Raw genomic sequence first — 25709 nt, 5'->3', positions numbered from 1 at the left:
ATCAATTAAATACTATATTAATGCTTTATTTATTTCAGGAAAGAAACAAAAGGGTATCTACGAAAAATATAACCTCCACTATCCTACAGAAGAAATTTGAATTTTTGATTTAGGTGCCGGCATAATTACACGCACCTCAGAATCTCCGGATTTGAAACGTATACCAGGAAAAAAAAACACAAGTAAAAAAATTCTGTCTTTTTTTCTTTTTTAATTTTTTCAAATCAAATTCTTTCATTTACAATTTCTCTGAATCCAACACTACTAGTAGAAAGAGGAGAGAGAAAGAGAACCATTGCAAAATAAGCTGCTAAATCCTACACGCCTTGGATTTCCTCAACTCTACTCTTCCCTCCATTTTCAACTCATTCTTTCTAGTTTCATATAATTTCCCAAGTTACATTTTCAACGATCTACTTAGTTTTTTCACTGTTCTTTGCTTTTTGCTGGATTTTTGTTTCTGGGTATAAGAATTATCCTGATTTTGTGGGTAATTTTTGAAGCAATTGCTGTAATTTTTGCTGGTGAAACTCAGGTTTTATTTGTTAACTGTCAGATTGTGAATTTTGAGATCTGTTTCAAGAGATTTAGTTCTAATTTGGTCCAACAGAGGTTGATTTTTGGTGGGTATTTGATCAAGGCAATATTTGAGACTCCAAATTTGTAAGTTTGCAATCATTTTTTGATTCAATTGTTTATCCAATTTTATTGGGAATTGCAAGAATTTTTCTGGGTATTTGGGAATAGTGGAGTATAATTTATGCCTCATTGCTTGTGTTTGCATCTTATGTTGGTGGGACAGGTAGTTGTATAATATATAGTATAAGAGTGGGTCAAATTGAGGTTAAACTATATGAAATTGAATTTTCTGCAGATATTAATTTTGTGTACAAATTGTGGGGTTTGATTAAAGGAGACTACTGAAAGGTTGAAGAAGGTCCCCTATTGTGCTCACCAGATAAGTGATCGAAGTGGGTCCTTTCTGATAAAGTTTGATAATTGAAAGTCCCTTTGTTGAAAAAAAGCAAGCTCTTTTTTGAGGAATTATTGATCTTTTAGCATAATATGGCACCTGCTGGGACTCATTCATCCTCAGGATCGAGGAATTCGTCGGGTAAGAAGGCGCCCAAGGGCCGGGTACCGCCTTCTTTTAACTCTATTAAATCGTTGCCTGCCGGAATTAGGTTGATGGAGTCATCTGAGAAGGAGGGGCAATCAAATGGGAGTGATTCTGACTATAATAACTTAGAGGGGGTTGAATATGTTGCTGGCCAAGGGGATCAGCTTAATGATGATTCACCTTATGGGAAGAGGGCTGTGCCTGTGTTGGATGAAGATTCTGAAATTGGTTCCTCGCCTATGCCTTCGGTCCCGTCTATTGCTGACTCAAAATGGAATGACACTGCTTCTTATGCAAAGAAGAAGGTATATTGCCTGCTCTTTGATAGCATGTCTTTTAATGAGTCTTGTATAGTAACTGTTCTTGTTTTTTAAGTTTCCCCGATCAACTTTAGTGATTACTGATAATGTGAAGCTTAGCTTTGGATTCATGTTTTCTAATTTTTAATTTCATTTCTTTGAGGTAATTAATGCATTGCTTGTTCTTTGTAATTTGTGGTAGCATTCCAACTTATGATCAGGACGCTTATAAGTCATCTCATTGTTGCAAACCTGCTATTGGTGCCACTTATGTCAATAGTAGCATTGCTTTCTAGGCTTTAAATGGAGAAGCCACTTTGTTGTACTCCCTTTGTCCATATTTAATTGTCACATAAATAGTTCAAATTACATCATCAGCTTAACCTTTTAATGCTGTACAAACTACGAAGGGTACTTCTTGTTTGGTCGAATTTGCTTTTCACTTGGCTTGTTATATTGAATGTTACCTCTGATTGCCTCTTCTTAAGGATTATTATTTGTAGTATAAATTGACATATGAAGAACAATTGTGAATTAAATGCGGGAGGAAAGAAATTTGTAACATGAAAAGGTAAAATTCTTCAAAAAAAAAAAAAAAAAGAAAAAAAAGAGGAAGTTGTAGAAATAATTAATCTCTTTTTTATTTGTATCATCTGAGCCTAGATTGCTATATCATGCATCCAGTTTATGAATACCCTTTGTACCAGTTATGTGGGTTCAGTATAAGATAAACCTGAACTCCATTTATTACCTTATCGCTTAATATCTTTCATTCCATTTATTACCTTATCACTTAATATCTTTCATTGACATTCCATTTGATAATATATTTTTTTTCCTCAAGGATTAGTGTACAAATAAGGTAATGTTTATTCATATTAGGAAATCAGATCAGACCACATCTAGTTAGATCATATGAGATAAATTTAGATAAAATCTGATGAGATGAATTGAACATAGCCTAACTCATTGCTGTTCTGAATTTCTGGTACATTGTTACCATAGCCACATCTTTGAAAATAATAAGGGTGTGTTCTGTTCACCTTGTAAAAAGGGTTTCTTGTAAAAAGGGTTTCAGGGCTAGTCTGGCTTAATAAGAATGTACCCTAAATGTCAAGCCACCACAATGTAGTCTGGGCAATACCTTTGAGGTTAAAATTTCTTTGGATTACATTTCTTTCCTCACACTTGGTAGTGTGCTGGTTTCATCAACTATTCGTTTCCTTACTGATGTATCACTTAGTCTACTTTAGAGTCTATCAGATACTTATCTTTAGTTCCGTACAATTTAGAATTTTACTTGGTTCCTATATAATTACTTTATTATTTGAGGAATGAATAATAAGTCTTTATTGTGTTACAATAACTTTTAGCGAATTTTCCATTTGTCATGAACCAAGTTATGAGACATAGCTGTTATATAATATTCATGAACAATAGTTTTTGTTGTTCTGATTGTTATGTTATGTGCTTATGGCTAGTCATCATCTAATGATGTCGCAGGTTTTTGTTGTTGGTTTTTCATATGATAAGGTTTCTTTGTACTCATTGTTGAACTTTTTCCTTTCAGAATGTTCAGGCTTGGTACCAACACTCTGATGGGAACTGGGAGCTTGGAAAGATCATATCTGCTTCGGGAACAGAAAGTATCATTTCTCTACCAGAAGGAAAGGTAATTGATGATCTGAGAATGGAATATCTTTGAAAATTACTTTTTTCAAGTTGATTAATCTTCTTCTTGGCCTCCATCATTAGGTTTTAAAGGTGCAAAATGATTGCTTATTACCAGCAAACCCTGATATCCTTGATGGTGTGGATGATCTAATGCAACTAAGTTATCTTAGTGAACCAACAGTTCTGTACAATCTTCAATACAGATATGATAGAGATATGATTTATGTGAGTCCTTTTCTTGTTAACTGTTGGCAAAGCACATGTATTTGTTTTCTTTTTCCTCACAGCTTTTATTTCATTGTATGCTAGACTAAAGCAGGCCCTGTGTTAGTTGCCATCAATCCTTTCAAGAAAGTTCAACTATATGGAAATGAATATATTGAAGCATATCAGCGTAAATCCATTCAGAATCCGCATGTGTATGCGATTGCAGACACAGCCCTTCGGGAAATGAAACGAGGTGATTGCCTTTTTCCTTTTACATCCTCTATCTAGTGCGTAAGATGAGTACATTTAATAAAAAAAATTGCTCTCATATTATGTATCTCTAACATTCTGTTCTTTTTTTTTTGGTTGACAGATGAAGTGAATCAGTCTATTATCATAAGGTGGGTGAATTCTTCACACTTGTGTGCTCTTTGAATTCGTATGCATCAAGATTAGTTTTTGCATTGCCTGATCAAGTGTTTTTTCTCCCTCTTTTATTAATGATGTTTGTGTACTGTTGAGGTCTTGTGATTTAAGCTTCTGAAGGTTTCTATATGTTGGCAAGCAGGTCAAAAAATGGTTTTATGGGGGCTAAAACATTGATATGATTTTCCATTTCATAGTTGTTTCTGCTTTTCTGTTTGACCTTCTTCTATTGCACATTTGTATTTCTTAATCTTTTTGCTCATATTATCACGGTTCTTACATACTACTCTACACCAGGTCAATTAATTTTTTTTCATCCACAAAAAATTTAGTTTCTGTTTCATGTAATCCATGTGCGATGTGCAGTTTTTCCAGCATTTTCAAGTTTGGTCAACATCATTGGTCCTGAATTATTTGGCAAGATGATCAGCAATTCAGCATAATTTCATTGTTTAGGCCCAGTTATCATAGCTAGTATTGTCCAATATATTCTCTTTCTTTGTTAACCTTATCATATTTTACAATTTTCACCATTTATCCTACTATTTGCATTAAAATCCACTTATCACTTTTAGTAATTCTTAAAAGTTGTTTGAAGTCAACTATGAAATGTATGGTGGAACGAAGGGAGTGGTATGCTTGAAGTTATTTGACTATGTACTTCCTTTTCACAAAATTACCGGCAAGCACCTTGTAAAGTTTTTATTTGTCTGCTTCTTGAGTGGAGCAACAGAGTCGTATCCTTTTGCAGTGAAAAGATAACAAGGACAAATTTAGAATTTAAATGAAGATGGACAAAATGTTGTGATGAGAGCACTCAACTTATTGCTACTGAAACTCATTACATATTTCTGCAGTGGTGAGAGTGGAGCAGGAAAAACGGAAACAGCAAAGATAGCTATGCAGTATTTAGCTGCACTAGGAGGTGGCAGTGGAATAGAGTACGAAATATTAAAAACAAATCCCATTTTAGAAGCTTTTGGCAATGCTAAGACTTTACGAAATGACAACTCAAGTCGATTTGTAAGTAATGTCTTTAATTTTGTGGATTCAAAATTTCTAGTGGGCAGGTATACTATTGAGAGCATGCAATATTTACATCATTTAACTTGGATCAGGGCAAATTGATTGAGATCCTCTTTAGCGAGACTGGGAAAATTTCTGGGGCAAAGATCCAAACTTGTAAGTTTGATGATAGCTCTGTGAATTTTCCTTTTTATCTGGTTGTTTGTTTGTTTACTCTCAATGATATTTTAATTGATACATTCATACTCAACTAATACTAACTTTTGTCCTTTGTTCTCGTCACATAATTTGTTTTGTGGATGCAGTCCTACTTGAAAAGGTTCGCTCATCTTCTGCTGATTACTTTGCCTTAATTTGCTTAAAAATCCTAGTTTCTGATGTGATCTCATTTATGAACAGTCCAGAGTGGTGCAATGTGCTAAAGGTGAACGTTCGTACCATATATTTTATCAACTTTGTGCTGGAGCTCCAGCTGCACTTAGAGGTATGTTTGCCCTTATGCTATTTCCATCCTTTTTTTTTTTTTTGATCTTTTTAGGTGTTATTTGTTAACAGTCTTTACAGATCTTTACTTCCTCTGCATTTCTGTGTGAAGTGTTCCGGTTTTGCATACTTTATTAATATAGGAACATGTTTATTTGAGTAGACAAGTTCCAGTTCAGATTAGTAGTTTCAGATAAGAAGTGAATATGTTATTTATGATTTGGTGAGGTAAGACCTACCATGATCAATAGTCAAAGCCTTAATAGTAGGGCACTGTCTGCCAAATTTATCCTCTAAAATGTCAACTTTACTATTTAGTGTCTCATTACAACAATAACCAAAAATAAATAAATAAATAAAATTAATTCAGATCAAGCCTGTCACTTGTGCATTTATGAATAATCCATTCTAGGATCTTGGACTCATATCGCAGGTGTCAATGTATGTGAGTTGCTACCATATGATTCATATCTATTTTACTCTTTTGTTTGATTTTTCAAATCTTTAAATTAGTTGAGTGAAATAGAATTTTGTGGTTACTTGTACTTCGGTGAATTATTTAAATATGATGGGCTTCAATCAGCTATTTGTAAGTTTGACAGTATGCATCCTTCACTTTGAGCCCTCTGCTGTATTATTGGACTTCCCAAAGTTTAAGTCCCTCAACGTGTATGCAACATTTTCAAATTCTGAACGCCCAATTTCTTTTTCGTCTGGTTGCATGAAGATCCTCTGAGTTATCATTGTTTTCTGAAAAAAATCATTACCTGTGACCATTTTGTTGTTTTGCAATGTCATGATGTACTGTTCCTATGATCAATTTGTTGTACATCTCATATATGTAATATCCTTTTCTTCCTGACGCACAGAACAATTAAATTTGAAGAGAGTTGAGGATTACAAATACCTGATGCAGAGCAGTTACACCATTACGGGTGTGGATGATGCTGAACAATTTCGTATTGTTACGGTAGTCTTTTTCTCTTTGTTCAAAAATGATTTTCAACTGTTGATTGTAAAAGTGATTTTGATGCTTTTTGAATGTTTCGAAATATGTTGATAGGCCCCTGGACTTTGCTCTTGTTATTTATGTGCATCATTTTCAGGAAGCTTTGGATGTAGTTCATGTCACAAAGGATGACCAAGAGAGTGCATTCGCAATGCTTGCTGCAGTCTTGTGGCTAGGAAATGTCTCTTTTACGATCATTGACAATGAAAATCATGTAGAACCTGTGGCCGATGAAGGTAAGCTTGTCCTGCAATGTCAATCATAGCTTGTGAAACTCTTCTTTTTCAGATATCTTTAAACCCAGAAAGAACATGAACCAGAAATTGATAATCTGTGCATTTGATTCATACAATTTTTCTGCGCATTATGGTAATACATTGAATTATCTTGCCACTTTTGGACAAGTAGCACCATTCTAGAAATCAATGTTGGAAGGAAAATTATTTAAGAAAACAAATTAAAACAACTATGCAGAGAGTGGGTCTTTTCTGGCCCATAAAGAACCTGTTTTACACCCTTACGAACAGGGGGAAAAAAAACCTACCACCTAAAATTATTGTTTACGAAATGTGCTTGTAAGAATTTTTGTTTTGATTGTGATTTTAACTCCACTTATGTTATCCTTCCTTTTCCAGCTCTGCTTACTGTGGCAAAATTGATTGGTTGTGAAGTTAAGGAGTTACAGCTTGCTTTGTCTACAAGAAAAATGAAAGTTAGAAATGACATAATTGTTCAGAAGCTGAAGCTATCTCAGGTGAAAGATTCTCTTTCTTTAAAACATTGACATCAACACAACCCCATGGTATCTTAGGCTTGTGCTAAGGCAATTAGGCAAGGCCGCACAATATGATCCAAATTCCAATATGCAAGGGATTACTTCACAAGAAATTAGAATTGCGTTGTGCATATTGCTTACTGAGTTACGATATATCTAGTTAGTCATAGTCTGAAACTAAAGAACATAAATTATTTTTATACACATATTGTCTCTAAATTATTAAAGTATTCCTTTCCTGTAATTAAGGTCAAAATCAAATTAACTATTTAAGTGAACTTTCTGAATCCAGACACTTTGGCTATTATATTGGTTCTCATTCTTACTCCATCTTTTATCTCACATTTTGCTCCATCTATGGTCTGTCTTGCATGCTGTTGTTATACTAAAATGGATTGTCAAAGTATTGGCCTAAAAAAAGTACATTAGCGGGAGCAGTAAGCTAAATTTATGAAGAAGCTGATTGGGCACATACTGTACCATATCAACTTTTTTTTTTCTTCTTATGATAGATGATAGAGAGGGTATTATCCAAGATAAAAAGGAGAGCTAGAGTTAATGCCCTCAACTCAACTGCTGCTTGTAATATAAAAATTGACTTCAGCTATACAACAGTTTGAAAATTGAAAAAACTTGACTCTTGAGTCTTGAACAACTATGCTTTGCTCTCTGAGAAACTAGGATCTCTTTCTTTTCTGTTACCGGCCCAAGCCACTGAACTATCATGAGTATCATCCGCATTGCTTACTCCTTCCTTTTAATGTCATAAGAACATCCTTGTCCACATAAGGTCGAGCCCAAGTGCCCAACTCATATTAGTATATTACACAAAGCTAACTGCCAATTACATGCTTACCATATCATCATCCTGACTCATTTTATGAAGTTCTTGCCTATGTTGTGATGAGGTGATGAGGTGTAAAAAGCCTTGGTCCTGCATTATCGACTACTGACTTGACATAATGAAAAATTTATATTGTTATTTTTTTAAAAAGATGGTTTTGATCTTGAGATGCAAGGCTCATTATAATGAGTCTATTCAAGAAGTAGTTCTTTCACACCATAATATAATGTATGGGTTGACAAGACATGCGTATTAAGAAATGAGATTTCATTCAACATTTTAACAAGAGAAACTTGACATTTTTTTTACCACCAATTACTTCACTTTGAAAGTGTAAGATCATGTCACTTTAGTTTGAAAGCTTGATCGTACAGTGGCTTCACTAATTGTCGTAAATGATATCCATACTAACGAGTAGATGAAGTAAAATGGGCTCTCAAATTTTGAGGATTGAGACATCATTGTAAGAGTATAAAATGACATGGATTGGAGGGATTTATAATAATCTGATTGGATATAGGATAACATTTTTATGAATCTTATTAGTGAATTTTTGGCTGATCAATTTTGATGTTTATAACATATTAATGTCTTTCAGAACTATATCCAAATCTTTGCAATTTAATGTTGAACAGCTTATGTAACTTTACTGGTTTACATCTGTTGCATCTCTGTTTGTATCTGCCTAAAGATAGGAAGTTTGGTACCAACTATTTGTCTCCACTGGATTTGGAGTTTCGGACCTGAATACATGAGACTAGCTGTTTGATTAAACTATAGATACCAAAAGAGCCAAGCATGAAGGACTATATGTGATGAATTAAGCATGAGACCAAACAGATTTGTACATTAGGTGAATAGTTTTAAGTCTAACAGATTAGATGAGGGATTACGCTTCTTGTCATGTTTTGCCTGACCCTTATCTGATCTTAAGTTCCTGCTGGGCATTCAATGAGTTGTGTCTTTTTGCATTTTAAATTTGCAATATTTTCTAAATGACATTGTTAGAGCATGTAAAATGAGTTTGGATTTTTGGATTGATCTGTACTTTCTTTTTCAGGCAATTGATACTCGTGATGCATTGGCGAAATCTATCTATTCCTGCTTGTTTGATTGGCTTGTAGAACAAATCAACAAGTCTCTTGGTGTTGGAAAACAGCGTACTGGAAAATCCATCAGTATTCTCGACATATATGGTTTTGAATCATTTGAAGTATGTTTTTTTTATTTTTTTTTTATTTTTTTTATTACCAATTTTTTTGTTGTTTTTGCATAATCTTCCCATCTATGTTTTCTTTCCCTCTGGGCTTCTGTTGTTCTCGCTTAACTTTCAATTTCATTTATTTAACTAACTTCTACATACTAATTATGTATTTTGATTCAGAGAAATAGCTTTGAGCAGTTCTGCATCAATTATGCAAATGAGAGACTGCAGCAGCACTTCAATCGTCATCTGTTCAAATTAGAGCAGGAGGTTAGTTTGTGAGGAAAGTTTGGATATACCAAACTCATTATATGAAACTATCTCTATAAAATTAAAATTTAAGGGCAGGCATTACTTCCTTTCTGCCCAAGTTTGCATGCCACTAAACCATGCCCATATGTGATTGAAGCCCTGAAGGGGATGATGATTTTCTGAATAAAGTGTGATGGGGTGGTTGGTCATGGCTTTCTGTGATATTGTTGTACATTAATCAACCTGTAGCTGTTAGTAATGATAATGATACTTGTGTAATTATCTGATTTCTGAGAATGAAGTTTGGCATATGTCACATATCCATACATACCAATAATATTACTATACCTGACTATTTATTGATTTTAATCCAGGAATATATTCAAGATGGAATTGATTGGACAAAAGTTGAATTTGAAGACAACCAAGCTTGTCTTAATCTGTTTGAAAAGGTAATATCTATATGTCTGCTCATTTGATGCTGAAACACTTAAAGGACTGTTAATACTAAATTTTGACTCCGACGACACATTCTGTTGAATATCCTGTTTGTTATGCAAGAAACAAACTCATGTACTTTGTATTTCATGTAAATTCTTCTGGAGCATGACTCATCTTTTTTGCAGAAACCCCTTGGGCTGTTGTCTCTGCTTGATGAGGAGTCCACCTTTCCAAATGGCACAGACCTTAGTTTTGCTAATAAGCTTAAGCAGCATTTGAAGTCCAACTCATGTTTCAAAGGAGAGCGTGAGAAAGCTTTTACTGTGTCTCATTATGCAGGAGAGGTAATGAGCAGTTAAATTCTTTTAGTTTCATTTGCTTTATTCAATCAATTGTGAATTTTTGATAGTATTTTGAAAATGCTGAATGTTAGCAAGTTGTTCCTTTTGTCATAATCATACTCTAGTTATTCATGATTTACTTAAGCAAATTTGTGATAAAATCACTCATTTCTCTCTTCATTGTTATGGAAGATTGGAAGGGAGGACTATATTTCTAAATTTCCAGAAGAATAGATGGGATGAATCTTAGGTTGTTACTTATGAACTATCTGTTGATATATATCATTGGTGTGATACTGCTTCACTTTGCAGGTTTCATATGACACAACAGGATTTTTGGAGAAGAACAGAGATTTGATGCACTTGGACTCTGTTCAACTTCTGTCTTCTTGTAAGACTTCTCTCCCTCAAAAGTTTGCATCAAGCATGCTTGTACAGTCAGAAAAGCCTGTTGTCGGTCCTTTGTTCAAATCAGGGGGAGCTGATTCGCAAAAATTGAGTGTCGCAGCAAAATTTAAGGTACATATCCTGTGGCTTTGCTATAAATTTATGTAGCATTGGTGGGAAGGTTGATTACTCTGATTGCAGTATCAAACTAGACTTATATAACTCAAGTTCTGAGTAACTTGCCCCTTGATCTTTAATTGACCATGAAGGGCAGAAGGATGTTTTAACTTCGCAGGTTGTGTATAAGTTTAGTTGAAGTTCTTTTGTAGTTTCATTTCAAACTATGCTCATTTCTTACATCTAAGAACTTGCAATGATGACAAAAAGAGTGAGATGCCTGTTTCTCAATATTGACCTGTTCTTTTTATTTTGGGGGTAGAGGGAACAAAAAAACTGCTAGTATAAGCTTCTATTTCGCTGCTCAACTATTCTAACTGCATGTATGGTGTACTTAGGGTCAACTATTCCAGCTAATGCAACGTCTGGAAAGCACAACGCCCCATTTTATCCGATGCATTAAACCAAACAACTTGCAGTCTCCTGGAATATACGAACAAGGACTAGTACTACAACAACTAAGATGTTGTGGTGTCCTTGAAGTAGTTAGAATTTCAAGGTCGGGCTTTCCTACCCGAATGACACACCAGAAGTTTGCCAGAAGGTGTAGATCTCTTGTGTTCTAGTTATTTTTATAGCTCCCAATATTTTGTCCATTTACAGCTCTCAAATAATTGTTAACTTTCATTTTGTTGTTGATTTAGGTATGGCTTTCTTCTTCTGGAGAGTGTTGCATCTCAAGATCCGTTGAGTGTTTCAGTTGCAATTCTTCATCAGTTCAATATCCTACCTGATTTGTATCAAGTTGGTTACACAAAACTATTCTTCCGAACAGGACAGGCAAGATTACCCTTTTTGTTTTCCCTTTGTTCGTTTTTCAATTAAATTAATCTCCATCATAGTTACTGCTTCCATCCAATAATATTAGTTACAATTTTCTTGTCTAGATGCTTTTTAATGTTTGTGAGGCATTGTAGTTAATGATGTATACATTATTTCCCCCTTCAACATGAGCAAGTATTAGTGGATGGTGGGTGTATTAGATTTATTTAAGGCTATGTTCTGTTTCTCCCAATGGCTGAGAACTACACTAGTTTTTCTAATTAGATCGTATTTTAATTTAGCTTTAGTTTATGAATCGGGTACATTATCTGAACTTTCTGTTCTTCATTTGAATCTGACTTGTTAGACCTTAAAATTTTATTTACAAGGTGAAGAATAGAAAGAAAAAGTTAAAATTTGCAGTTTGCCTTCAAATAGTAATTATAGTACCCTGTATTACTTAAATAAAGAAAGGAAAATGGCTAATTGGCTAAAGTAAATTGTCTATTTCAGAGTTGACATTTAACATGATAGTTTCATCCTTAAGAAGTTCATCTTACATGATACTTTCATCCTTAAGAAGATTATCCTACATGATTAAAAAAATGTAGTTTCTTTTTAGTCAATTGATTGAAAGACTACCCATGTAATTTTTTATATTTTATCTTTAAATGGTAAGGAGGACCCTGACCTCAGCCCTCACGGTTTTCTTTAATGCTATACTAAACATTCCGTTAAGAAAAAAGAAGTCACAAATTACCATTTACAAAAAGTAAGGCTTGTTTTCGGTAGTTATATAATGAGAAACAATGAATGTCCAAGGTTGTAGAGAATTCTGCTTACTGTATTGCTCGTAGTTTGGAAAGGGATGGCCTTTTGATAGACATTTTTCCCCCTAACAAATCTTAAACCCCCTGCGTAAGAATTGGGAGACATGAGGATTGTTTATCTTCATAAGTTTTTTAACCTGTTTTTAGATTGTTAACCATATTAACAGAAGTATTTTTAATGCTCAGATTGGAGTGCTTGAAGACACAAGAAATCGGACGCTTCATGGCATTTTACGTGTTCAAAGCTGTTTCAGAGGGTACAAGGCTCGGTGCCTTGTGAAAGAAACTGAAAGAGGAATTTGCACACTTCAGTCATGTAATTTTTCTCCTCGGACTTATTTGTCATCTATCTGTATTAGCATAAAACTAGAGATGTTCTGTTATCACTGTTCACATTTTATGTTTATGAGTCTATTTGAAAGCCGATGACAATGAGACAATATGAGTTTAAGAACATACTTTGAATTGTTTAACGCATCAGAATTTGTTGAATAAATTATTTAAATTGGTTTGGCAGTCATTCGCGGTGAGAAAACCAGGAAGGAATTTGCAGTCTTACTTAGGAGACAGAGAGCTGCCATAACTATACAGAAACAAATAAAGGGTCAGTTTACGAGAAAACAATTCTTGGAAGCAACTGATGCATCGATAGTGATACAATCAGGTAAATTCAGTTCTTTTTGGTTCTGATTGGATTGCCTTTTTTAATATATAGTTTAAGTGGACCATGTAGTGTAGGCAATATGCCTCTTCTTTTCCCCTTATACTGTGAGTGGTGGCTAGGGGAAATTCAGATGGTAAGAAAAAGGTACTCCCTCCGCTCCATAATAATCGCAATACCAGGCATTGCACAAAGTTTTAAGGAAATTTTTAGGGTAGGGACTATAGGGGGAATTTTATAATATGCTTCTATGTATAGTTATTGGAAATATATTCAATTGTTAGTTCGAGAGAAATAATAATAAAAAAAAAAAAAAAAAAAAAAAAAAAAAAAAAAGAGGTTGGTACTTGGTAGGTGAGAGAAATAATAATATAGTAGTGGTTCCTTACCAAATATGGAAGGTTGGCAGTTATGATGAAATGGACCTCAAAAGAAAGTGTTGCAATAATTACCAAATATGCAAAAGCTATGATGGGTGTTCTGTGATACTCCTAGATTCAACCTTAAATGTCTTTACTGCATCATCATTGGTTATCCTTTTGTTCTGAATGTACGAAAATGGAGATATATCTTTTTGGCCAATTGCTACTTTTGAATTATGCTCTTTGAAATCCTTAATAATAATACTTTTTCTTTATACTCCTTTGGCTTAATTATCTTACAGTTATTCGTGGCTGGCTAGTCAGAAAATGCTCTGGAAATATTGGCTTGCTTAATTTTGGTGACAAAGCGGTAATCACTCACTCTTCCTGAAACTTTCTGTAGTTCATTAAAATGATTGATCATTTGATTGTTTTGATATGATCTCCTTGTAACAATTTGCCTTTGTATTTTTTTTTTCTTTCTAGGTTTGTTACATTATGACTGAATTGTTTTCTGCATGGGCCAATGGCCAGCCGGTTGTAAAATTTCTTTGCATTGAGTTATGTGCCTAGTTTTGGGCATGCAAATTGAAGCCTTCTACTTTCATTTCAATCCTAACTTGAAAAGGAACTTGAGCTGCTTCAATCTAGTTATTAATGTAGGATTTTGGGTAGCAACTCTAGCAAAATTTTGTCTATTAAGGGTTTTTGGGTTTCAATTTTGCTAGTATGTTTTGCATGAACTCAATCCTCAAAATTTTGATTCTTCTTAAGTTCTTATAAATTTGAATAACTATTACTCTCCATTTTAAAGAAACCAATTAATTCATTTGTCTATTATTTCAAATAGGGCAATGAATCAGATGAAGTTCTGGTGAAGGCCTCTTACCTTGCAGAGTTGCAGCGGCGCGTCCTAAAGGCTGAGGCAGCCCTTAGAGAAAAAGAAGAAGAGAATGAGATCCTTCATCAGAGGTTGCGTCAGTATGAAAACCGTTGGTCTGAGTACGAATTGAAAATGAAGTCTATGGAAGAAGTTTGGCAGAAACAGATGAGATCACTACAATCAAGCCTTTCTATTGCGAAGAAAAGCCTTGCAGTAGATGATTCAGCCAGGCATTCTGATGCATCAGTAAATGCAAGTGATGAGAGGGAATATAGTGGTGATACTGGCGGTGATGTTACCTTCAGAAGTCAAGAAAGCAACGGGGTTAGGCCGATGAGTGCTAGTTTGAGTGTGATTAGTAGGTTGGCAGAGGAGTTTGAGCAGAGAAAACAAGTATTTGGAGATGATGCCAAGTTTTTGGTGGAGGTGAAGTCAGGTCAAGTAGATGCTTCTCTGAATCCTGACAGAGAACTGAGAAGGCTTAAACAGATGTTTGAATCCTGGAAGAAGGATTATGGAGCGAGATTGCGGGAAACCAAAGTTATTTTGCATAAGCTTGATAGCGAGGAAAGGGTGAATGACAAATTAAAGAAGAAATGGTGGACTAGAAGGAACAGCACACGGTTAGGCTAGAATTTTAGTTTGTTACAGGATTGATTACTGAACTGTGAGGGCTGTCATGCCAAAAATTATATAAGCCTATGTAATTATGAAATTGAGTGGTTCACAGTGCAGCATAGATCCTACCCCTCCCAAAAAAAAAAAAAAAGAAAAAAGAAAAAAGAAGTGCAGCATAGATTTTAAGGTATATGTGTATCATTTTCGGCTTTTTTTTTCCTCTTTCAAAATTGTTCTTTGTATGGAACCTGAACTACAGTCAAAAGGCAATGACACCGGTTTTTGTGTTCAGCCAGACGGATTAGTAGCAGTGAGTTGAATGTTTCAACTGACTATTTTCTATGGCAAAAATGTAACTAGTTTTTTTTGGTGTATATATTTGTTTGGTGTATATATTTGCTTGGTGTAGTGAAGTTTATAGCATTGCTAGCTGCTTCCTGTCTATTGAAAGTATTACATTATAAACACTGTTACTGTGTTACATTCTGTCAAACTATTTTTTTCTTTTGTCGTTTGAAAAGCACAGAATTGAAAAGCATTACCAACTTACCAAGTGTAAGTGTGACTGAAAGAGATACAAGAACAAAGAATAATTTTGCTGAAACCTTGTATGAACAGCAAAGCAAGCTATATGCCTACATTGGCAACATTCCCGGCCCCTCTCCGACTCTCCCACTTAGTTCAGCAGGTGAGGGAGGGAGGGAGCGAGCGAGGAAGAGAGGCTTTGGTGCTACTCCAGACATCCTTATTTTACTATACATTCTTCATTCAAATTAAGATTTTAATGGCTTAATACATATTTAGGATATTGTAAACTTCTAAAATAGCAAATGAATGATCTTTAAAAAAACAGAAAAGGTAGGTTTCATAACCAAATCGAAGATCGAAAATCTAAAAACAAGACTCAAGAACATGTTGATTAATCCCTCTATTTTTAAAATGCATCACTTTCTTTTTATGGGTATTTTTTTAATACATCGCTTCTATGTTTGGTAACTTTATACTATATTTTATTATTTCTCTCTTCTACTTTAAACCCCACCCAAATTATTTTACAGAGTATCGTTTCTCTCTTCGATCCCCACTTAAATAATAAAAAATATTTACTTTTTCACATATTTTCTCTTTCATGGTGTATATTTTACTTTTATAATAATAAATTATTCATCCACTCACAATATTATACGAAGTATAATTCTTCTTAAACTCCACGCATCACTTGGTGATGCATTTTTTTAAAAAAAAAAAAAAAAAAATAGGGATTATATTACAACCACATCAATAAAATTGATCAAAATCTTTTCCAAATTATTTTTTAAAACTTATTATTCCAAATCAACATTTTACTTCGTAAAAGAGAAAATTAATCATTCTAAAGATATTTACTAATTCAATATAAACCCTATTTCTACCGATTTTTTTACTGAAAATTATACTATCTCAACTCAAATATTGGACTGATTTTCTGGTTCAAATAAGTTTTTTAGCATCCTTCCTATTTACAAAAAAATATAAAAGAATAAAAAAAAAAAAAATCTCCCTTGAATTCGCCATTAAAGTGGTTTGTGAGCTTTCTCTCCTCCATTGAAGAAGCTTTTGATTAAATACGTATGTCCAACCCATTGAATTGGCCACTCTCAGTTCTCCATTTAAGCGCACTCAACGTTCTCCATTGAAGCGCAGTTGACGTTCTCCGTTGAATCTAATACTTGTACTTCCCATTGAAGCAGCTTCCGAGGTAAGTTGTTTGGTTTTTGTTATCATCATATCAATTTCACAATCTAATTTAATTGTCACTGCATTAAGTGTAGGGTTCCAAAATCTCAACTATTGCTTCTAAATTCTAAGACAACCAAAGTTATGAGCCTAATTTGATTATAGAATCCTAAAATTATGTATTTTTCGAATCAAATTTGGTTTGCACCTTTCTTTATTGTTAGGATTCAACTATGAAATTATACCTCTTTTCGAATCAAATTTGGTTGCTTATGTATTGCACAATTCTTTATTGTTAGATTGAACTATGAAATTACACCTCTTTTCGAATCAAATTTGGTTGCTAATGTATTGCACCACCCTTTAATGTTAGGATTTACCTATGAAATTACACCTCTTTTTGAATAAAATTTGGTTGCTAATGTATTGTACAACCCTTTAATGTTAGGATTCAAGTATGAAATTACACCTCTTTTCGAATCAAATTTGGTTGCTAATGTATTGTACAACCCTTTAATGTTAGGATTTAACTGTGAAATTACACCTCTTTTCGAATCAAATTTGGTTGCTAATGTATTGTACAACCCTTTAATGTTAGGATTCAACTATGAAATTACACCTCTTTTCGAATCAAATTTGGTTGCTAATGTATTGTACAACCCTTTGATGTTAGGATTCAATGATCACACCTCTATAAAATTACAACCCTTTAATGTTAGGATTCAACGATGAAATTACACCTCTATGAAATTACAACCCTTTAATGTTAGGATTGAACAATTACTGAAGCATACAAATGTTTGAATGTCTTTGATGTAGCAGCTTTGTTTGAATGCAATAAAGGAAGCAGGAGAAAATGCAATACTCAGAAGAATGGAAATCGTTGTTTCCGATTTCTTCGGTTCATTCTCCTCCCCTCCTCCTTACCAAAAACCCGTCTTTGTTGGGACCGTTGTTCTTCAATCCCGTCCCTGAGTCTTTGTCCCTTCTCTTCTCGTCGCCTGATCTCTCTCCTCCTTTCATCCCTCCTCCTCCACACGTCTCTCTACCCAGATTCCTTCAAGTTTCCACATCCCATGATGTCCTTCCTACTGTTGCCTCTGCTATTTCCGCTTCCTTAAACTCTGAAGAGCATTGTAGAAACTCCAACTATATCCCCCATAACCGTCTTGAGCACCTATACTGCCCCAACGACCGGGTTTTTGTTTTCTTTCCAACAGGGTCCAATCTTGATTGTGTTGGATATCTTGTGTTATCAGTAAGAGATTCCAAATTGGTTGTTGATTTTAGTACCGGTTCTGTTTTGACTTCCCAAGTTAAATTTGATCATCGGATTGTTCAATTGACAGCATGCTCTCTTAGTGATTGTTCAATTCCTGATGTGGGGGGTCCTGCTTGTGTTGGTTTCTTATTGGCTTGTAATATGTATGCTGCTAATTGGTTTAGTGTTCGAACTAGTGGGCACTGTTTAGACAACAAGAAGCCTGATTTGGTTCTTATGGGCAGTAAGAAATTCACAAGTAGCATGGTGGCTTATGCTTGTTGGAATCCACATCTGCCTGGAGAGTGTGTGATCTTGTTAGAAAGTGGAGCATTGTTTTTGTTTGATATGGGTTCTTGTGTGGATACAAGGTTTAAAGGAAAAAGAATCAATGTTGCTTGGAATGAACTTGGTGAATCAGCAGGTAGTGGGTGGTTCAGTTGTGAATTTAGTTGGCATCCTAGAATGCTGGTCGTGGCAAATTCAAAGGCTATTTATGTGGTTGATTTAAGATTTGGGAAATGTCAAACGAGCTGTTTATTGAGGATTGACATGCTTGGAGTGAGTGACCTACATGCGAAGGATAAGTTTGTTGTGTTTTCAAAGGCTGGAAATGATGGTTTCTTCTATACTGTGGCTTCTGAGCAATGGCTATTTTTATGCGATGTTCGCAAACCGCTAATGCCAGTTCTTAGATGGGCTCACAATGTGCATGAGCCTCGTTACATGACTGTTTTGTCTCTGTCTGATCTGAGATCCATGCCACACGATAAAGATGCAGGAGCCTCTGCTGTTATCTTAGGATCATTTTGGAACAAAGATTTCAGCCTTTTCTGTTATGGCCGCCCTCACCCTGCTACTGCAAAATCTTTCTCTAGTAAAATTTCAAATCTCTCAAATTCTTTCTATGCATGGGAGCTTCCATCACCTCTTTTGTTGGCTGGTCAGAATTGCCACTGTGGCAGTTGTCTTTTGAGGGAGGAATTTGCAAAGGATGATCTTCTTGAGTGGATTGAATGGCAGCAGAAAAGGGAGTCAGTTCTTGGCTTTTGCATTCTGAACAAGCATCTCTCTTCTTTATTACCAAAGGCCGGAGAGCATGGGGGTTTTACGCTTTTCCGACTGATGTCCACTGGGAAGCTTGAATCTCAGCAATACTGTGCCTCTTGGAAAATGGCAAGGATTGTGGCAACGACTCATGGAGAAGTGAATCCTCTCAAAGATTCTTTGTTATGCTCTATGGGTGATGAGATATATAAATATCCCAAGAGGTTCCGCTACATTAAACTTGAGAACCTTAATCATCATTTGAATAGTAATCTGGCCAAACTATTGTTTACAAAATTTAAGAACATTCCAGCTTCCACAGGCGTAAAGAAATCCTCTAATGAACGTTTCCATATATTTATGGGTGAGAAATTAAAGTCATTTGGCTGTGATCCACCAATGTCACACCTTTCAGTTGCTGATGTTTTCAAGGATGTTGACATGCCAACAAGCCTTTATGAAATTGTAAGTAGACTATTGTGGACCTCCTTACCTATGAATATTTTGGAGGTTGCATTTCCCGAGTATAGTGAAGTTCTTGAAGTTAAACATAAAAAGTTTTCTCTGGATTTTCCAGTCATTCCTGACCAAAACCAGTCTCCTCCCTTCTTTCTAAGAGACCCTTCCCACTTCACTAATCAGAGGTCAGGCAGAGGACGACGCAGTGAAGATTTTGTGGGTCCTGTTTTTCCTCTTCCGGCATTAGTTGTTCTGAATGAGATCTCAAGATGTGGATATTCTTTCGTGGGTAAAGTAAATGAATTCTCGCCTGAAGACATATTTACCCAACAATGCAAATATGTCATGCGTTTGACCAAGGAATTGGGCACCCTTAATGTTGGTGACAAACCGGACAAATACCGTGCAGTATCACTCAAGGAAGACAGGAATAAGTCAGAACCAAGACCAGTATTCATGTATAAGCCATCTGCATTTTTGGATGAAATTGAGGAACATACGTGTTCTGATTTAGGGGAGAGATTCAATACAATAGTTGCTAAGTTTGCTGAGGATGACAATGATTTCTTTGCTGGACTTTGCCCAATGGAACTAAAATATGATGATGCCAAAAAGATTGAGTTCTCTGAGACGGAGTCAAGTGCATTCAAATTATTAAAAGAACAGTTTTCACACTGGCAGAAGAACTTTATGCCATACCACAATCTTCAAGTGCAACTTCAAAAAAATCAGCCACATTTGAGACCTGCAATGTAATTGCAGGATCTGAGACATTCTACAGATGATCTGCTTTTGATTTTGCTGATATGTATTTCCCTGCAGAAGAATCAATGGTAGTGTAGAATATGTACACTGTAGTCCTAAGATTTATATGTGATACGCAAACACAAATTTTGGTAGCATCAATAAATTTGCTTCATTACTGGTATTCTGATAACGCATCTGCATTTTTCTTGTTAAATTTTTTGGGTTGAAGTTTTTGGGTTGGAGTTAGTACTAGTTTTATTTGAAGTAGGCTCATAGAAGTTGCAGCCCTAAAATTAATTAAAAAAACCGTTTCGTTATGTAAAGGTTCTATTTTAGTCTACCAACTTGACTGCATTAACCAGATTAAGAAAATTGTTGTTGCTGCAGTAATAAGAAAACTGATATATTGGGATATGGGTCAAGTGAACTGAACTGCCTCTACTTCTTGAACTCAAGCGAATTGATAAACTGCATTATAGCTTTGTGGGTACAAAATTCAACATTTTTGTTGATTGGATGTATATTGGTTATTTGCTCTGCATGAAGCCAAAATATAAAGTACTCGCCTAGATTTCCATTGTAACCAGGTAACTTTCTCACTTGCAATTTCTTTCTTTAATCGATTTTTCCCCCTGGGTATTATTGCATTCCTTTTACTTGAAATTTTGCAACCTTTTTTTGGGTTCATTATTATTTTAATTGTATAATTTGTGATGTTCATTGTAGAACTATTGACTGAAATGGGTAATTTGTATTTTTATAACTTACATATTCATGAGTTTTGTTGAAATCAATTTAATAGATGGGTGTATGTATTGGGTTTTCTTGCTTTGTGGAAATGAACAGTTAGCGGGGAAATTGAATGTGTAGCTGTTTTGATTCTTTTTCTTAATTTGGTATAAACTTTCCTATCAACCTAATAGTTTTCTGTACTTCCTTTTTATTTATTTATTTATTTATTTATTTTATATATATACATATATATATATATATATATATATATATATATATATATATATATATGTATATATATATATATATATATATATATATATATATATATATATATATGTATATATATATATATGTATATATATATATATGTATATATATATATATGTATATATATATATATATATATATATATATATATATATATATATATATATATATATATATGTATATATGTATATATATATATATGTATATATGTATATATGTATATATATATATATGTATATATATATATATATATATATATATATATATATATATATATATATATATATATGTATATACCAATTTGTTTGCAATTTTGTTCTTTTCTCCTCAATCTTAGTTACTCTCTCTAAATTGTGCTTGGTCATCTTCCTCATCTTTGGTAAGTTATTTGATTTTACCAAATTATGTCGTTTTTGTTAAATTTGAATTCGTTTCATTTTAGGTCCTGAGCAATAAATTCGTTGTTTCTTTTGAATTGTTGTTGCTCCTCTTTTTCTTTCATTTCACTCTTTCTCTCTCTAAAGTTGGGGTTTGAGAAGATTTAAATGTAATCTCATTTTCCCCATCTCAGTCCTCAATTCCATCCCCATTTTCTAGGGTATTGATCTGACCCTCTGATTTTAATCTCTCTTTCTTTTAATCTTCTTGTTTTGCAGGTTGATGTAGCCTACCTGTGTTCTTGGGACTGTTGATAGCTTGTGATATTATTCCATCAGACCTTACTGTTCTGGTAATTGTGTGGCCTTTTGAATGTTGCTACATATAGCATTGATGCCTTCTTCCAATGGTTTATTTCCCATCAGTGTGTTCTCTTCCTTCCAAGACCTTCCTGTTCAGATTAGATTTAATAACAGATGTACAAATATATTACCCGGTCTGCCTAGATGTTCTATAGCATGTAGTTTTGTTTGTCTTTGCGTTGCATCAAGTGATTAATATGGGCTATGATGCTGGAAAGAATAGACATGGTAGATGGTATCATGATTTCTTTTTATTAAACTCTTTCAACGCTGTGTACTTCCATTTCTGTGCAGTTTTGGCAGCATGTTGTTAAGGAAAAAGGTTGTATAAAATGCTGAAATTGTGAAGCGTTTCATGAAACTCAATCTAAATTAAATGAATCTTTAATTTTAACCAAAAAGATACCTTTTTATTTTCCTTATAAATAGAGATGGGGTGAAGTGTTATCAAATTGAGTTAGGAAAGAATGGTTGCTAGCAAAGATATATGACCTAATCCACTTTGGATATTGATGGTATGCCTTGGTGCTTTAAAGATTGCTACTTCAAACCATATCTGCTATGCCTATGAATGTTGTTTTTCTTTTATCAATCTTACGCCTAATTGTGATATGAGCATATCTATGCTGAATTTCATTTTGGATTTGTGTTTTGTCTTTTTACAGGACTCCCTCCTCTGCTTCGGGAATGTCATAGTATAAACCGCCACCACAATTTGCCACAAGGTACACCGGAAATTCCACTAAAATTTGCGGAGGAGGCGAAAGAAGGGGAGGGGTGGTGAATGAAGAGCTAGAAGGTGAATAATTGACTACCTGAGTGTCTCATTTTCCTTTAAAATTAAAATCTGATCCGTATATCAATATATATCATGTATGAAGTATGTGACCCATGCAAAGGTCCTTTTTTATTTCTTCTATGCTTGTATATTTCAAGTCTATCTGTGTTTTAGGCATAGGTCTAACTTTTATAGGAAGTTAAACTAAGAATCGCTTCAAACAGAGAACTCGGACTACACTTCTATGGAGGAGAGTGCAATTGAAGGATCCATGGTATGCTGGCCTAAATTAGGAAGGTAGTATGGATGAACCGTGGTGGAGTATGGTCCAAGTCCTTTAGGACTAGAATTTGTCGAATAAAAATATTTCTTTAATTGGAAATTGGTGGCCATAATTATTTTATTATATTTATTTATTTTTTGGATAGGGAGGCCAGAATTATTTTACTCTTATAGCTTACAGCAATTATTTATTATTTTATTTAGGATTCAGATTTTTGCTTATAGAATTTTGGAAAACTTTGATTTAGTAGTTTGATTTTTATTTATTTATGTTTTTTTTTAAAAAAAAGGCAAGGAGGACCCTCACCATACCTCAACCCTCCTGGTTTTTGGGTCCATTATTTGCTGGCCATACACGCCATACACTTGGGAGTAGAGAGGAGGGTAAGGAAATCTTTATCCCCACCCTTATTTGGTAGGATTCAAACCTCAGACTTCTAGGATTTGAGGAAGAAACTTATCAAGTGAGCCAACACTTTGTTGGTACTTAGGTTTGAACAATTTTGCTTCAAAACAAAATATATATAGTTTGGACAATATAGGGATGTACGAGTTAGGTATTTAGGTTGGTCTTCTTTTACCTTATAATTATATAGACAATTGAAATGTAGATTACCTTTTTATTTTTCCTTCATACATAACTTAATCTTACCTTATTGATGCGCGCGATTGCACGACTAGTTATACCAAATTCATCCATGACTATGTGTTATATATTTATATACATTAATAATTCAATAATTTGGTAAGTCTGAGCTATATTTCCTGTAAGTGATGTTGATTTGTTTAAATCCGAGTTGCAAGTTTCCTGAACTCAGTTTTAGGGTTTCTTATACTCTTTGAATGTATATGGATTTATCTTTTCTAGATCTATTTCTTCCTTGATGAATATCTCTTTAGAAAAGATCATCTATGTGATTTATCTACTTGGGTTATGCAAATCAATAACCACCGAATAAGAGGAGCTTCTTGATCACACTATAATGAGAGGGAGGTTCCAGCATTTAATTTTGGTACAAGTATCAATCCACCGGACCTTTCTTTTCACTCGTCTCTTTTGTTGTAATTTTGTTTTCCTATTGTTTTTTTATCTAAGATGATTATTGAATTAATTTATTAAAAATTTTGTGTCAGTTAATTTTTTTTGTTTCTGTTTTTTGGGTAGATGTTGAATCAGTTAAGATAGAAAAACACTTTTTGATGGCATGTCAATGATTGTCCCTGCTGCTCATAAAGCTTCCTTAGTGCATTCGAGGCCTTTGTCAGCTGTTGTTGCTCCATGCTTGCACAGGCAATCACAAAAGGCCATGGCATGCATATCAGATATATTTTCTGCATCTGCTATTAATCTGAATTGACAAAACTGTCAATGATTTCAGGCGGTGTTGCTATTCCACTTGTTAACAGGCCTAGGTCTCTGCAATGTGGCAATGAAGGTTTTGGGATGGTAATTCCCTTTACCATTATTGGAATATCTGATAATCAGTAATGTATGAATGAAAGCTGATTACACTCACTTCTTTAGTTCCACAAGATAATCTAGTGCCTGCTATATATTACATGATCAAGCTGGGGAATTCCTGCTCGCTCTGTTGGGCTGTCCTTATATTTGCAGGGTGGTGTCTCCTTTTTAAGAAGCATGGTCTTTGAGGTTCTATGGGAGATGGATGCCGTACCATTCCAAATGATTTTTGGAGCTTTTGCTAGAAGCACAAGAGGCTGATTGGAAACTTCAAGGAAGTACTAGAAAAAGGAGGCTTTGGTGCTGCTTACAAGGAAGGGTGTTCTGGCAGATGAGAGAGTAGTTGCTGTGAAGAAACCAGATAATGTCGTCCAAGGAGCTGATGAAATTTGAGGAGTGAGCAAACCTGAAAATTTTCTCTTTGATTGAAGAATTTTACTGATCTCTAAACTTATACTTTGTACAAAATTGATAACAACTCATAAAAAAAGTAGAGAATATTCTCGATTAGTAATACCTTAAAATAAAAATAAGCTATTAATGTTGAAGACTCCAAAAAAGAATACAGGCAAGGAATTTAATAAAATTGCACAGGACCACTTTCAGTGTTCGTATTTGTAGTCCCGTCTCTTCAAAGGAGGTGTTGATTTAGACGCCTTATAAGCCTCAGCACCCACACAAAAAAGACCGAACAAGGCGGCGAGACAAATATTGGTTGGGTCGCCAGGTTGATAGAGCCTAAAGCCTATAGACGCAGCAGACATGCCGCTACACCCGGCAATAAGAATATCATCCATAGCAGACTTGTTGTTACCACGCAATTTATAGACAACGTTCTTTAATAAGCCCTCTAACAAGATCGTTGCCCCAAATAAAAGGCCTAATTGAGCTGCACCTATTTTTGGGGCTAACAAGGCCGATTTTAAACACCTCATCTTAGATAATTGCTGGAGTCGATATCTTCTTCTTTGTTCCCAGTATAGTTCCATAACATTGAATGGATATTTAGCCATATACCATATAATGGACTTATCCAATGCTTCCCCTACTATTTCTGTGCCCGATAACCTACCCGGGTATATGCTTGCTTGAAAACGATAACCTTTCGGCTTTGGTAGAGGATTATGATGACGTTTCAGCTCGCGTTCTCTAGTGATTGATGACTTGAATATCTCGTATCTAATTCTCTTGTATAGGCTAAGAGTTGGATTATTCATTATTATGGTTTTATCAGTATCTAACACCTCAAACTCACAATATTTTACGTGCACTATTATTATGCTTTTTTTTAATGTTCAATACTCTTATTTATAGCCACAATATGCCTTTCCAGAAGAGCTAGTCCTGATAGAATTCAAATATTATCTTCAACAATAAATTAGAAAACTTATCATAAAATTATTATTAACGGTGTGGCAATTTTAGGAAATATTA

General features: G+C 34.5%; 2 protein-coding genes and 1 long non-coding RNA gene across 4 annotated transcripts; all 3 read left to right on the top strand.

Annotated features, from left to right (window-relative positions):
• Window positions 1–71: 71 nt before the first annotated feature.
• LOC145619296 (myosin-1-like) lies at window positions 72–15155 on the top strand. Of its 2 annotated transcripts, none has more exons than XM_081673962.1 (24): window positions 72–663; window positions 914–1425; window positions 2990–3091; window positions 3175–3318; window positions 3403–3553; window positions 3674–3701; window positions 4584–4749; window positions 4845–4908; window positions 5058–5071; window positions 5152–5236; window positions 6105–6205; window positions 6342–6480; window positions 6880–6998; window positions 8924–9076; window positions 9248–9337; window positions 9694–9771; window positions 9946–10104; window positions 10414–10620; window positions 11004–11209; window positions 11310–11445; window positions 12444–12573; window positions 12775–12921; window positions 13583–13650; window positions 14131–15155. In XM_081673962.1, the coding sequence occupies exons 2-24, from the start codon at window positions 1066–1068 to the stop codon at window positions 14794–14796; spliced, it is 3513 nt and encodes a 1170-aa protein (XP_081530088.1). In that variant the 5' UTR covers window positions 72–663; window positions 914–1065; the 3' UTR covers window positions 14797–15155. The 2 variants fall into 2 exon arrangements, with proteins under 2 accessions (XP_081530088.1, XP_081530087.1); XM_081673961.1 differs by having other exon boundaries at window positions 875–1425.
• A 1104-nt stretch (window positions 15156–16259) lies between these two features.
• Window positions 16260–20192, top strand: LOC145620767 (uncharacterized). The gene is made up of 2 exons (XM_081675473.1): window positions 16260–16519; window positions 17320–20192. The coding sequence occupies exon 2, from the start codon at window positions 17354–17356 to the stop codon at window positions 20018–20020; it is 2667 nt and encodes an 888-aa protein (XP_081531599.1). The 5' UTR covers window positions 16260–16519; window positions 17320–17353; the 3' UTR covers window positions 20021–20192.
• Window positions 20193–20479: 287 nt separating this feature from the next.
• LOC145619540 (uncharacterized) lies at window positions 20480–22531 on the top strand. The gene is made up of 3 exons (XR_014108155.1): window positions 20480–20598; window positions 21670–21743; window positions 22419–22531. It is a non-coding gene; the product is annotated as an uncharacterized LOC145619540 (long non-coding RNA).
• Window positions 22532–25709: the final 3178 nt, after the last annotated feature.

Source organism: Chenopodium album, chromosome 27 (genome assembly GCF_948465745.1).
Source record: "Chenopodium album chromosome 27, dcCheAlbu1.1, whole genome shotgun sequence".
Classification (NCBI taxonomy): domain Eukaryota; kingdom Viridiplantae; phylum Streptophyta; class Magnoliopsida; order Caryophyllales; family Amaranthaceae; genus Chenopodium; species Chenopodium album.
This window is presented reverse-complemented; position numbering and strand designations above follow the sequence as displayed.